The sequence below is a fragment of the Mesoplodon bidens genome, assembly GCF_964165515.1.
Source record: "Mesoplodon bidens genome assembly, chromosome: 4".
NCBI lineage: Eukaryota > Metazoa > Chordata > Mammalia > Artiodactyla > Ziphiidae > Mesoplodon > Mesoplodon bidens.
Window position 1 is genome coordinate 92,293,333 of NC_138160.1, and position 15,419 is coordinate 92,308,751.

At 35.9% G+C, this 15,419-nt stretch overlaps 1 protein-coding gene across 2 annotated transcripts in view; it reads left to right on the plus strand.

Annotated features, from left to right (window-relative positions):
* The window catches only part of WDR36 (WD repeat domain 36), a 43,525-nt gene that overhangs the window by 9,198 nt on the left and 18,908 nt on the right, over nt 1-15,419 (plus strand). For both annotated transcript variants that reach the window (XM_081230863.1, XM_081230862.1), the window contains exons 7-13: nt 196-328; nt 873-1,048; nt 1,367-1,487; nt 1,993-2,058; nt 3,027-3,113; nt 4,185-4,330; nt 14,984-15,098. In XM_081230863.1, the coding sequence (XP_081086989.1) occupies nt 196-328; nt 873-1,048; nt 1,367-1,487; nt 1,993-2,058; nt 3,027-3,113; nt 4,185-4,330; nt 14,984-15,098 (844 nt within the window). The remainder of the gene's footprint in view (nt 1-195; nt 329-872; nt 1,049-1,366; nt 1,488-1,992; nt 2,059-3,026; nt 3,114-4,184; nt 4,331-14,983; nt 15,099-15,419) is intronic.

The window sequence follows — 15,419 nt, forward strand, 5'->3', positions numbered from 1 at the left end:
ATGAAGATTATAATCATAGACTATTAGATTAGATATTCCATTATTTCTTTGATAACATAAGTAATGATGTACTCATCAGTATTATTAAAGCTATTAATTTGATAATACATAAGTAATGATGTAATCATCAGTATTATTAGAGCTATTAATTTAATTTGGTTAAGAAAATAAAAAGTTGAGTAATTTAATTTTCAGGCACCAGCTGTGGATGTTGTCGCTGTTGGTCTTATGTCGGGTCAGATTATCATTCACAACATTAAGTTTGATGAAACATTAATGAAGTTTCGTCAAGACTGGGGACCTATTACTTCGATTTCATTTCGCACAGGTAACTTAACTTTTTTTTTTTTTTTTTTTTTTTTTGGCTGCGGTGGGTCTTCATTGCCTTGCAGGGGCTTTCTCTGGTTGCGGCGAATGGGGGCTACTCTTCGCGGAGGTGCAAGGGCTTCTCATTGGGGTGGCATCTCTTATTGCGGAGCACAGGCTCTAGGCGCACGGGCTTAGTTGCTCTGCAGCATGTGGGATCTTCCCGGACCAGGGCTCAAACCCGTGTCCCCTGCGTTGGCAGGTGGATTCTTAACCACTGTGCCACCAGGGAAGTCCTTAATTTGTTTATTGATGAAAATTAAGAACACTTGGAATGCAGTAGTTTGAAGCTCAAAGAAATTTTCTTAATATTTTTTTATAATTTAATCTAATAGAAATGAGTGAAATACTGGAATATAAAGAGCCAAAGGAATATTGATAGATTATTGGTGTGTAGTCTTTTTTTTAACTTTATATCTATGGATTAAAAGGATGGAGAGAGAAATTCTTAAGTTTAATTGTTTTATGTTGCATGTTTTTCTTTATGTATTCTATTTTAACAACAGATGGTCATCCAGTAATGGCAGCTGGAAGCCCATGTGGCCATATTGGACTCTGGGATCTAGAAGACAAAAAGTTAATCAATCAAATGAGAAATGCACATTCTACAGCAATTGCTGGACTGACATTTCTCCATAGAGAACCACTTCTTGTCACAAATGGTGCTGACAATGCTCTCAGGGTACTATGATTCTTATTATCTTTCTTGGCTCATGTGTCCTACCCTTTGGGTTATTATAAGCCTGCTGTACTGTATCAGCCTGGAACCTAGCAGATGAAGGGAATATGGGATAAGATATTGATACAGATGAACTAGAACGCACAGCAGGTTACATGCTTTTAGCGAAGTGAGAGAGTTACAGCTTAGCTTTTCCCCAGCCCCCACTCCAGGGTCAGTGGTCTGCATGCACTACCCAGTGCCACATTTGTATAGGAGATGATTTGACTGCAGATCACTTAAGACATTGTGGAAGAACCTTACTTTTTTATTTCTTGGCAGATATGGATATTTGATGGTCCCACAGGTGAAGGCCGGCTTTTGAGATTCAGAATGGGACATAGTGCTCCTCTTACCAAAATAAGATATTATGGACAAAACGGACAACAAATTCTTAGCGCAAGTGAGTTTCTGCTTTGTGCATTAATTTATTTCAGCAAGTAATGAGAGCAGAGTGTTTAATATTTATTAGGTATTTAATATTTATTTGGTATTTACACATTTTTAGATTCAGATGTCCCTTTGAGTGACTGGGAAATCTGGGTAAAATGAGGTGATTGTTTTTGAATACTTCAGGGAACACTGTAGCTGCTATTACTTTTATTTGGAGTGTCATTCTATTTACTAATCCTCAGAGACAGAAAGGGCAAATTCCAGAAATGTGGCCCTTGCCTATACAAATAATCTACTGGCAATTATTAGCACCTCATTTTATCCTTTGTTCTTACTAAATGGCATTCTGTGTGCAGTTGAATATGATAAATTAGGTAGTTGCAATCAGCTCACCTTTTAAAGTGCTACAAACTAACTTCAAGCTTTTTGTAGAATCTAATATTACAAGAGCTGTGATTTAAATGGTCCATTGTTTCGATGAAGCTTGATTAGGCATTTTCTCTGTATATCAACAGGTCAGGATGGAACTCTTCAGTCATTTTCCACAATACATGAAAAATTTAACAAGAGCTTGGGACATGGTACGTCATTTGCAAGATGGAAAAAAAGCTGTTGGTCACACATGTACAAAATCATTTCAAGATTCTGTGAGATAATCAGAGGAGGTTTCATTGATAATTTCTTCAGATGAAATAAAAATCCTTTGTATGAAAGAGTAGTAGTAAGATACTTAAGATCGATGTTGCTATAGAAGTGATTGAGGTGCTACTGTAAGGTTATTGAAGAGTTAGATATCTTAGGTGGTAAGAAACATCTTAACTGGTAAATACATACTGCTGCCACCGAAAAGGCATTGATGATCTAACTTGAGCCATCTGCAGACTATAACATTTTAAAGATGGAAGGAAGCTTAGAGAAAGCATCAAAGTAAGAAGCATCCCATCTTTTTGCAAAAAGGGCTCTTTTATTCTGTATCCCTTCCCATGGTTTCTGTTATTTGAAAGAGTTTGTTTATTAAACAAAAATGTTCAGTTTTATTTATAATTACTCTTCTTTGTAAGCTAATATCCTGGCTATTCATGCATGTATATACTTCCAGATGAATTTCAGGATCATTTTTAAATCAATATCCAAAATAATTCTTCTTAGAATCAAATTGGAGAGGTTTGATATTTTTAAGAATCGTCACATCTAGGACTATGATATATCCTCATTTAAGTTGTCTTTAATGTTCCTCAGTGAAGTTTTTTTAGTTTTCCTCCTATTGGTCCTACATATTTAAGATTATTCAGTGGTATTTTATATATTTTAATATAATTTGCTAATATTTATTTTTTTGCTAATATTGTGACTGCAGTCTGTTCATTTATATTTCTGTCATTGTTAATACTACTGATAATAGTGGTAATAGCATCATCTTTATTTTGCACCTGACTTAAATGGGAATATCTTGAAGTTTATAGTTACATGACAATGAATAGCTTTTTTTATATAAACATTTTTCATTAAGAAGGATTCATAGCTCTATTCCCTTCTCCCCTAACCACAGGATTAATAAATAAAAAGAGAGTCAAACGTAAAGGACTTCAGAATGCCATGTCAGTGAGACTTCCACCCATCACAAAGTTTGCAGCTGGTAAGAAACTTCATACTGTGTTTCGAGTTCTGCTCTGTCATTTATTTCCTCCTATGTATTTCTTTATTTCCTCCATTTTAATAAATGTTTTTACAAATATTAATAAGCATTCAGAGGGTAACTCAAAATATATTTCTTTATTTCTCCCATTTTAATAAATGTTTCAGCAAATATTAATAAGAATCCAGGATGCATCCCAAGTGCATGCTAGTCTTGTGTGAAGACTGAAAATGAGTTATTTATAATTTGAACTTGTTACCTAATAATTTAGGCTTTGTTCTCTGTAAGCTATTAATAAACAATATTTGCTATTTCATTTTGTAGCTCTTCTATTTATTCTATTGTATGCCTGGTATAAGAAAGTCACTAATGTAAAAAGGTGAGAACAGAGAGCTCTGGCTAATTTAATAAAGATCTGAACACACTGAGGTCTTAGTATATTGTGTCATTTGAGCAGTGCATCATTTGAAGAAGTGATTTTAAGAAAAATGTAGATAGGTGATAAGATTGTTGCGTGAAAACTATCATAGAAATAATTGTATAGGCACCATTTCCATTTCAAGGTTATTTATAACAACCTGATAACTGATAATTTTTTTTTAACTTTAACCCCCCTCCTGTTTATTTTCTATCTTAGAGCCTGAGTGGTCTTTCTAAAAGATCTGAATCATGTCATTTATATGCTTAAAAATCTTTCATGGCTCCTTATCACCTTTTGGGTGCAACCTCCTCTCCTTCACATGGCTTTCAAGACCCTTGGTAATGTGACCTAGTGGCCTTGTCCTCCTCCCACCCCTCTTCTTTCAAGGAGCCATTTATTACTCTCCCCTGATCTCTTAGTAAACTCCCTGAGTGCTCTTACAAGACACCATCTTACTTTATTGTAATTTCTTCTAATCAGAACCTCTTGTTAGATTGGAAGCTCATTGCTCTCAGAAATTACCTGTTTACCATCCTGTCCCTAGTGCCTAATTACGACATAGAATATTAAATGCTTAATAAATAAGATTCGTGAATGAATGAGTGAGGGAATGAAAAGCAATTTGATTTATGATTTTAATTATGTTTTAGAGGAAGCTCGTGAAAGTGACTGGGATGGTATCATTGCTTGCCATCAAGGTAAGCTATCTTGCTCAACCTGGAACTATCAAAGATCTACAATAGGTGCTTACTTTCTCAAGCCAAAAGAGCTGAAGAAAGATGACATAACTGCAACAGTAAGTGAACTTGTTTTTAAGGGCATTTTCTCCTGTAAAACTGTCTTGTGGTTATCTTATTATACTCAAGTTTATTAATGATAATATTCATTGAAAGAACAAAGAACATAGTTTAACATTTTGAAATTTTTTCCTAATAGTGTTAAGTTTTCCAGCTTGGAGAGAATTATTTTAAGTTTAAGTTAAGTTTTGCTTAATTAGATGTTGTATATTGGTTATTTTAATTTTCTGATTAATATAGGATTACTCAGGATACACTTTGAGGGGGATTTCAGCATTTATCAATATACTTTCATACCTGAATTATGTTGAGTATATAGTACTATATTCGATGAATGTGAATCTTAAGGTTTCTTCCTTCCTTTTCTTTCTTTCAGTGTAAGGAGTAAGATTCAGCTAAATCTTTAATGAGTTAAAGATGTAGAAGTTATTTAAATCCTTCATTTCTTATATTTGTCTGATTGAGTACTGTCTTAAGCCTTTTTTAAATATGGTTTTTAAATGCCACTGTTACCTTACAACTTCTTACTCCTCTATTAAAATTTTATTTTGTTTTCTTTTGATAATAATGTAAGTCTTCTATTGGGTTCAGGTTTTAAGGTATAAAGAAATGATGTCAAATTTGGTTTGCAGAATTTTTGCCTCTGCTTTTTCAAAAAAAGTTTTACTGATATATAATTCACACCATAAAATTCACTTATTTAAAGTGTACAATTTAATGGGTTTTAGTGTATTCATAGAGTTGTGCAGTTATCACCAAAATCTAATCAGTCTAATTTTAGAGCATTCTCATCACCTCAGAAAGAAACCCTGCACCCATTAGCAATAAGCTCCATCCTCTCACTTTTCCCCTTCGCCATCTCCCCAACCTAGGCAACCACAACCTACTTTCTGTCTATAGATTTGCCTGTTCTGGGCATTTCACACAGATAGAATCATACAATATATGGTCTCTGTGACTGGCTTCTTTCAGTTAGCATTTTTAAGGTTAATGTTTTTAAGGTTCATCCATGTTGTAGCATGTATCAATACTTTATTCCTTTTATTGCTGAATAATATTTCATTTTCAACTTTTGAAATTTTGTTTAGCCATTGATAATTGATAGACATTTGTATTGTTTCTAGTTTTTGACTATTATAAATAATGCTTCTGTGGACATCAGTGCACAAGTTTTTGTGTGGACATATGTTTTTGTTTCTCTATATTTACATCTAGGAGTGGAATTGTTAGGTCATAATGGAACTAATGTTTTTGAGGAACTGCCAACCTGTTTTCCAAAGTGGCTGCACAAGTTTATATTCCCACCAGCAATGTATAAGGATTCCAATTTCTGTATGTCCTAGCCAACACTTGTGCTTATCTGTTCTTTTGATTATTGCTGTCCTAGTGTGTATGAAGTAGTATATCACTGTGGTTTCTGATTTTCATTTCCCCAATGACTTAACAATGTTGAGCATCTTTTCATGTGCTTATTGGCCATTTCTACATCTTTGGAGAAATGTCTATTCAAATTCTTTGCCATTGTTTAATAGGGTTATTTATCTTTTTCCCCTTGAGTTGAAATAGCTCTTTATATATTCTGGATACAGGTCCCTTATCACATATGTCATTTGCAAATATTTTCTCCCATTCTGTGGGGTGTCATTTCCTTTTCATGCTGGTGTCATTTCAGCTTAAGGGGTTTTAATTTTGAAGTTCAACCTTTTTTTTTTTTCCTTGTGGTTTTTTGAAAAATATTGCCTAACTCAAGGCCATGAAAAATTTACTCCTGTGATTTCATCTGAGAGTTTCATAATGTTAGCTCTTAAATTTAGATCTGTAATCCTTTTTGAGTTAATTTTTGTGTATGATGTCATGTAGGCATCCAAGTTCATTCTTTACATTTGGATATCTAGTTATGTCAGCATCATTTGCCCAAAACACTGTTCTTTCCCCATTGAATGGCCTGGGTACCCTTGCCAAAAATTGTTTGACATGAATGTGAGGGGTTTCTTCTGGATTCTCAGTTTTCTTTAATTGTTCTGTATGTCTTTTTTTACGCCAGTACCACACTGTCTTGATTATGGTACCTTTCTAGTAAGTTTTTTGAAATCAGGATGATTGAATCTTCCAAGTTCTTTTTTCAAGATTGCTTTGGCTATTCTGGTCTATTATATTTCCATATGAATTTTAGCATCAGCTTGCCAATTTTTGCAAAGAAGGCAGTTAGGATTTTGATAGGGATCTTGTTGATTCCACACCTCAGTTTGAGGAGTGTTAACCATTGTAATATTACTCCTGGTCCATAAACATGGGATGTCTTTCCACTTAATTAGATTTTTAATTTCTGTTAGCAGTGTTTTGTAGTTGTCAGTATACAAGCCTCATACTTCTTAGGGTAATTTTTCCTAGAATTGTATTCTTTTCAATACTGTTATAAATAGAATTCTTTCCTTAATTTCATTTCGGATTGTTCATTGCTAATGTATGGAAATATAATTGATTTTTGCACATTGATCTTGTGTCTTACAACCTTGCTGAACTTATCTATTAGCTCTATTAGTTAGATGCCTCTGCTTTTGAAAATGCATATTTAAAGTATAACCACATTTGATCCTATTTTGTACAAATTTTTTTGTCAGTATGTATGCTCTGTTCTCCATAGTACAAAAATCCACTCTTAAGCTTTTTATTGTTTGTTTTTGTTTGTTTGTTTCTTTGTTTTTGCGATACGCGGGCCTCTCACTGTTGTGGCCTCTCCTGTTGCGGAGCACAGGCTCCGGACGTGCAGGCTCAGCGGCCATGGCTCACGGGCCCAGCCGCTCCACGGCATGTGGGATCTTCCCCGACCGGGGCACGAACCCGTGTCCCCTGCATCGGCAGGCGGACTCTCAACCACTGCACCACCAGGGAAGCCCCTCACTCTTAAGCTTTTATCTCTAAGCCATAGAGAGTCTATCTTAAACTTCTTAAGTTTACCTGCAAAGTTTTGAGTAGCTATTGTAATAGTAGTGGTAATAATAATTACAGCTAACATTTTTTGTGTGCTTACTTTGTTCTAGGCTCTCTGCTTAGCACATATCAATATTATTTTATATTATTTTCACAACAGTCCTATGATATGGAGTATTGTTAGCCTCTTTTTTTTTAATTTTTTAATTAGTTTCTGCTTTATAACAAAGTGAATCAGTCATACATATACATCTGTTCCCACATCCCTTCCCTCATGCATCTCCCTCCCTCCCACCCTCCCCATCCCACCCCTCCAGGCGGTCACAAAGCACCGAGCTGATCTCCCTGTGCTCTGTGGCTGCTTCCCACTATCTATCTACCTTACGTTTGGTAGTGTATATATGTCCATGCCTCTCTTTCGCTTTGTCACAGCTTACCCTTCCCCCTCCCCATATCCTCAAGTCCATTCTCAAGTAGGTCTGTGTCTTTATTCCCGTTTTACCCCTAGGTTCTTCATGACATTTTTTTTTTAATTCCGTATATATGTGTTAGCATACGGTATTTGTCTTTCTCTTTCTGACTTACTTCACTCTGTATGACAGACTCTAGGTCTATCCACCTCATTACAAATAGCTCAGTTTCATTTCTTTTTATGGCTGAGTAATATTCCATTGTATATATGTGCCACATCTTCTTTATCCATTCATCCGATGATGGACACTTAGGTTGTTTCCATCTCCGGGCTATTGTGAATAGAGCTGCAATGAACATTTTGGTACATGCCTCTTTTTGAATTATGGTTTTCTCAGGGTATATGTCTAGTAGTGGGATTGCTGGGTCATATGGTAGTTCTATTTTTAGTTTTTTAAGGAACCTCCATACTGTTCTCCATAGTGGCTGTACCAATTCACATTCCCACCAGCAGTGCGAGAGTGTTCCCTTTTCTCCACACCCTCTCCAGCATTTATTGTTTCTAGATTTCTTGATGATGGCCATTCTGACTGGTGTGAGATGATATCTCATTGTAGTTTTGATTTGCATTTCTCTAATGATTAATGATGTTGAGCATTCTTTCATGTGTTTGTTGGCAGTCTGTATATCTTCTTTGGAGAAATGCCTATTTAAGTCTTCTGCCCATTTTTGGATTGGATTGTTTGTTTTTTTGCTATTGAGCTGCATGAGCTGTTTATAAATTTTGGAGATTAATCCTTTGTCAGTTGCTTCATTTGCAAATATTTTCTCCCATTCTGAGGGTTGTCTTTTGGTCTTGTTTATGGTTTCCTTTGCTGTTCAAAAGCTTTGAAGTTTCATTAGGTCCCATTTGTTTATCTTTGTTTTTATTTCCATTTCTCTAGGAGGTGGGTCCAAAAGGATCTTGCTGTGATTTATGTCATAGAGTGTTCTACCTATGTTTTCCTCTAAGAGTTTGATAGTTTCTGGCCTTACATTTAAGTCTTTAATCCATTTTGAGCTTATTTTTGTGTATGGTGTTAGGGAATGATCTAATCTCAAACTTTTACATGTCCCTGTCCAGTTTTCCCAGCACCACTTATTGAAGAGGCTGTCCTTTCTCCACTGTACATTCCTGCCTCCTTTATCAAAGATAAGTTGGCCATATGTGCGTGGGTTTATCTCTGGGCTTTCTATCCTGATCCACTGATCTGTCTTTCTGTTTTTATGCCAGTACCAGACTGTCTTAATTACTGTAGCTTTGTAGTATAGTCTGAAGTCAGGGAGCCTGATTCCTCCAGCTCCGTTTTTCGTTCTCAAGATTGCTTTGGCTATTCGGGGTCTTTTGTATTTCCAAACAAATTTTGAAATTTTTTGTTCTAGTTCTGTGAAAAATGCCAGTGGTAGTTTGATAGGGATTGCATTGAATCTGTAGATTGCTTTGGGTAGTAGAGTCATTTTCACAATATTGATTCTTCCAATCCAGGAGCATGGTATATCTCTCCATCTATTTGTATCATCTTTAATTTCTTTCAGCACTGTCTTATAATTTTCTGCATACAGGTCTTTTGTCTCCTTAGGTAGGTTTATTCCTAGATATTTTATTCTTTTTGTTGCGATGGTAAATGGGAGTGTTTTCTTGATTTCATTTTCAGATTTTTCATCATTAGTGTACAGGAATGCCAGAGATTTCTGTACATTAATTTTGTATCCTGCTACTTTACCAAATTCATTGATTAGCTCTAGTAGTTTTTCGGTAGCACCTTTAGGATTCTCTATGTATAGTATCATGTCATCTGCAAACAGTGACAGCTTTAGGTCTTCTTTTCCAATTTGGATTCCTTTTATTTCCTTTTCTTCTCTGATTGCTGTGGCTAAAACTTCCAAAACTATGTTGAATAAGAGTGGTGAGAGTGGGCAGCCTTGTCTTGTTCCTGATCTTAGTGGAAATGGTTTCAGTTTTTCACCATTGAGGACAATGTTGGCTGTGGGTTTGTCATATATGGCCTTTATTATGTTGAGGAAAGATCCCTCTATGCCTACTTTCTGCAGGGTTTTTATCATAAATGGGTGTTGAATTTTGTCGAAAGCTTTCTCTGCATCTATTGAGATGATCATATGGTTTTCCTCCTTCAACTTGTTAATATGGTGTATCACATTGATTGATTTGCATATATTGAAGAATCCTTGCATTCCTGGAATAAACCCCACTTGATCATGGTGTATGATCCTTTTAATGTGCTGTTGGATTCTGTTTGCTAGTATTTTGTTGAGGATTTTTGCATCTATGTTCATCAGTGATATTGGCCTGTAGTTTTCTTTCTTTGTGACATCCTTGTCTGGTTTTGGTATCAAGGTGATGGTGGCCTCGTAGAATGAGTTGGGGAGTGTTCCTTCCTCTGATATTGTTTGGAAGAGTTTGAGAAGGATGGGTGTTAGCTCTTCTCTAAATGTTTGATAGAATTCACCTGTGAAGCCATCTGGTCCTGGGCTTTTGTTTGATGGAAGATTTTTAATCACTGTTTCAATTTCAGTGCTTGTGATTGGTCTATTCATATTTTCTATTTCTTCCTGAGTCAGTCTTGGCAGGTTGTGCATTTCTAAGAATTTGTCCATTTCTTCCAGGTTGTCCATTTTATTGGCATAGAGTTGCTTATAGTAATCTCTCATGATCTTTTGTATTTCTGCAGTGTCAGTTGTTACTTCTCCTTTTTCATTTCTAATTCTATTGATTTGAGTCTTCTCCCTTCTTTTCTTGATGAGTCTGGCTAATGGTTTGTCAATTTTGTTTATCTTCTCAAAGAACCAGCTTTTAGTTTGGTTGATCTTTGCTATCGTTTCCTTCATTTCTTTTTCATTTATTTCTGATCTTATCTTTATGATTTCTTTCCTTCTGCTAGCTTTGGGGGTTTTTTGTTCTTCTTTCTCTAATTGCTTTAGGTGCAGGGTCAGGTTGTTTCCTCGAAATGTTTCCTGTTTCTTAAGGTGGGATTGTATTGCTATAAACATCCCCCTTAGAACTGCTTTTGCTGCGTCCCATAGGTTTTGGGTCGTCATGTCTCCATTGTCATTTGTTTCTAGGTATTTTTTTATTTCCTCTTTGATTTCTTCAGTGATCACTTCGTTATTGAGTAGTGTATTGTTTAGCCTCCATATGTTTGTATCTTTTACAGATCTTTTCCTGTAATTGATGTCTAGTCTCATAGCATTGTGGTCGGAAAAGATACTTGATACAATTTCAATTTTCTTAAATTTACCAAGGCTTGATTTGTGACCCAAGATATGATCTATCCTGGAGAATGTTCCATGAGCACTTAAGAAAAATGTGTATTCTGTTGTTTTTGGATGGAATGTCCTATAAATATCAACTAAGTCCATCTTGTTTAATGTATCATTTAAAGCTTGTGTTTCCTTATTTATTTTCATTTTGGATGATCTGTCCATTGGTGAAAGTGGGGTGTTAAAGTCCCCTACTATGATTGTGTTACTGTCGATTTCCCCTTTTATGGCTGTTAGTATTTGCCTTATGTATTGAGGTGCTCCTATGTTGGGTGCATAAATATTTACAATTGTTATATCTTCTTCTTGGATCGATCCCTTTATCGTTATGTAGTGTCCTTCTTTGTCTCTTCTAATAGTCTTTATTTTAAAGTCTATTTTGTCTGATATAAGAATTGCTACTCCAGCTTTCTTTTGATTTCCATTTGCATGGCATATCTTTTTCCATCCCCTTACTTTCAATCTGTATGTGTCTCTAGGTCTGAAGTGGGTCTCTTGTAGACAGCATATATATGGGTCTTGTTTTTGTATCCATTCAGCCACTCTGTGTCTTTTGGTGGGAGCATTTAGTCCATTTACATTTAAGGTAATTATTGATGTGTATGTTCGTATTCCCATTTCCTTAATTGCTTTGGGTTCGTTATTGTAGGTATATTCCTTCTGTTGTGTTTCTTGCCTAGAGAAGTTCCTTTAGCATTTGTTGTAAAGCTGGTTTGGTGGTGCTGAACTCTCTCAGCTTTTGCTTGTCTGTAAAGGTTTTAATTTCTCCATCAAATCTGAAGGAGATCCTTGCTGGGTAGAGTAATCTTGGTTGCAGGTTTCTCTCCTTCATCACTTTAATTATGTCCTGCCACTCCCTTCTGGCTTGTAGAGTTTCTGCTGAGAGATCAGCTGTTAACCTGATGGGGATTCCCTTGTGTGTTATTTGTTGTTTTTCCCTTGCTGCTTTTAATATGATTTCTTTGTGTTTAATTTTTGACAGTTTGATTAATATGTGTCTTGGCGTATTTCTCCTTGGATTTATTCTGTATGGGACTCTCTGTGCCTCCTGGACTTGATTAACTATTTCCTTTCCCATATTGGGGAAGTTTTCAACTATAGTCTCTTTAAATATTTTCTCAGTCCCTTTCTTTTTCTCTTCTTCTTCTGGAACCCCTATAATTCGAATGTTGGTGCGTTTAATGTTGTCCCAGAGGTCTCTGAGACTGTCCTCTGTTCTTTTCATTCTTTTTTCTTTATTTTGCTCTGCATCAGTTATTTCCACTATTTTATCTTCCACCTCACTTATCCGTTCTTCTGCCTCAGTTATTCTGCTATTGATCCCATGTAGAGTATTTTTCATTTCATTTATTGTGTTTTTAATCGATGCTTGATTCATCTTTAGTTCTTCTAGGTCCTTGTTAACTGTTTCTTGCATTTTGTCTATTCTATTTCCAAGATTATGGATCTTGGAAATAGAATCTTGGATCAGCTTTACTATCATTATTCTGAATTCTTTTTCAGGTAGACTGCCTATTACCTCTTCATTTGTTAGGTCTGGTAGGTTTTTATCTTGCTCCTTCACCTGCTGTGTGTTTTTCTGTCTTCTCATTTTGCTTATGTTACTGTGTTTGGGATCTCCTTTTTGCAGGCTGCTGATTCGTAGTTCCCGTTGTTTTTGGTGTCTGACCCCAGTGGCTAAGGTTGTTTCAGTAGGTTGTGTAGGCTTCCTGGTGGGGGGGACTAATGCCTGTGTTCTGGTGGTTGAGGCTCGATCTTGTCTTTCTGGTGGACAGGTCCACGTCTGGTGGTGTGTTTTGGGGTGCCTATGGCCTTATTATGTTTTTAGGTAGCCTCTCTGCTAATGGGTGGGGTTGTGTTCCTGCCTTGCTAGTTGCTTGGCATAGGGTGACCAGCACTGTAGCTTGCTGGTCGTTGACTGAAGCTGGGTGCTGGTGTTGAGATGGAGATCTCTGGGAGATTTTCGCTGCTTGATATTATGTGGAGCTGGGAGGTCTCTTGTGGACCCGTGTCCTGAAGTTGGCTCTCCCACTTCAGAGGCACAGCACTGGCTCCTGGCTGCAGCACCAAGAGCCTTTCATCCACCCTGGTGCTCCGGAGCAGACCTCCTCCTGTGAAATGGCTGCGCAGGCAGCCTCTTTTTATAGGCAGTAAAACTGAGGCTGAGGCTTACTGTAATGAGTAATATGCCTGAGATCATTAAAACTAGTAAATGGAAGAGCTGGGATTTGAACCTAGGACCACTCCTTCTAGAACCTATGTTCTTAACTCATAGCCTGTAATGATCACTCATAAAGCTGTGTGTGTGTGTGTATACACACACACACACACACACAATGATACTTAACTGGTGCTGGGTTGGAGTCAGCTATCTGGAACAAAGCCAGGAGCCCATAAGTAGTAAACCAGTAAGTATTTATCAGAGAACCCATGTACTAGAGTATAATTTGTCAATCAGAGGTAACCTTCTTAGCTTATTCATTTTTGCTTTGCTTGTGCTGTCTTCAACAATAGGTTAGAATGAATAAATAAGTAAAAGGAGACTTCCAGAAGCAGTCCCATTAACAACAATAAATCCTATTAAAATAAATGCAAGTTCCAGAAAGTACAGCCGTCCCCCCTTATCCATGGTTTCATTTTCCACGGTTTCAGTTATCTGCAGTCAACTTTGATCTGAAAATATTAAATAGAAAATTCCAGAAGTACACAATTTATAAGTTTTAAATTGCATGCCATCTGAGTAGCACTGTCCCTCTCTGTCGTGAATCATCTTTTTATCTAACGTGTCCATGCTCTATACACTACCTGCCCATTAGTACAGGAAAAAACATAGTATATGTAGGGTTTGGTGCTATCTACTGTTTCAGGCATCCACTGGGGGTCTTGGAACATATTTCCTGCAGATAAGGGGGACTACTATATAGCAGGGCCATCAGGGACCATTATTGTATGTTATAGCCTAGTATCTTTATTAGTTCCTGAGAGCATAAATATATAATATAGCATAAACATTTATGAGTTGTTCAGAATAGGTAAAATTATGTTAGTGTTCTATTTGAGAAGATAGAATGCTTTTTAAGGTTAGTCCATAATTTCCTATCTAAAACTTTTTCTAAGTAATAAGCTACAATTGTCTAGAAAAATATAGTTGTAAGTGGAGCATACTTCTGTGGATGCTGTGTAAAGATATATTGACTCAGTGGTGTATCAATCTTATGCTGCTTTGCACAGTTAAATATCCTGTTGAATATTTTCCTTTAGGTCTTAGAAGTCATCTATTTCTTTAGGCATAAATTCAACAGTCTTTTGAATTAACTCTTGGGTGGGTGACATCTGACTGATGCAGTGGCAATGAAGGATTTCTCTGAGCATGACCCACCACATAGCCAGTCTCATGTTTTTAACAGAAAAAAAGACATCTTTTTAATATAATATTGCTACTTTAAGTATTAAAATATGAGTTTATTTTACAGAAACTGCTTATAAACTAAGTGTTTTCCATGCAGTATCTCATGTATTTCCTTCCTAATATGTTGTAATTAAAATATTTTGGGCTTTTTCATTGGACATCCCAACTGATATGATTCCAGTTTTATATTTGCTATAAAAGCAATTACAGAAGTAAGGTAATGAGAAATTAGGCAATGGAGTGCTTTGACTTTAGTACCATTGTGAATAAATTAAAAATTGAAGACCAGTTGATATACCATTCTCCTGAGTGAATTTCAATTGAGTTAACTTTGGTTATGTTTTGCTGTCTTGGAAGTATGGATTTCCCCATACTTCTTAGAGAATGGAGATAGAATCAAACAGATATTTCTAATACACCCAAATATAATTACATTATGTTTAAGAAAATTAACAAAGCAATTCATTTATCATTTTTTTAAATGAGATAATTAGTAGATTAAAAAAATACTTTGGAAACCATAAAGTACAATAAAAATGTTAGCTATTTTCTGTGTCATTGTGTTAATTTTTTTTCCTTTAAGGCAGCAGATATCACTTCTTGTGGAAACTTTGCTGTGATTGGTCTCTCATCAGGAAATGTAGATGTATATAACATGCAGTCGGGTATACACCGAGGAAGTTTTGGCAAGGATCAAGGTATTGAATTTATTTTTCTTTTTCTTATTTTTTAAAAAAGTAATATAGATAGATAAAAGGCTAATAACTGTCGCTGGCATTTATTAAATTCTTGAGTGCCAGTCATTTTGCTAAAGTTGTATATGGGTTATCATCAGCCGTATGTGGCAGATACTGCCATTATATCTATTTGAAACACCATGTTGAAATAAAGAGAATGAAGTCATAGTTGTATTAGGGGAAAGTGGATATTATAGAAATTAAAGGTTCTTTTTTTCTTCTCCTTGCATTAATTAAGCAGAAAATCTTAACTATTTTTTTAAACCTTCATGGCATCAACCT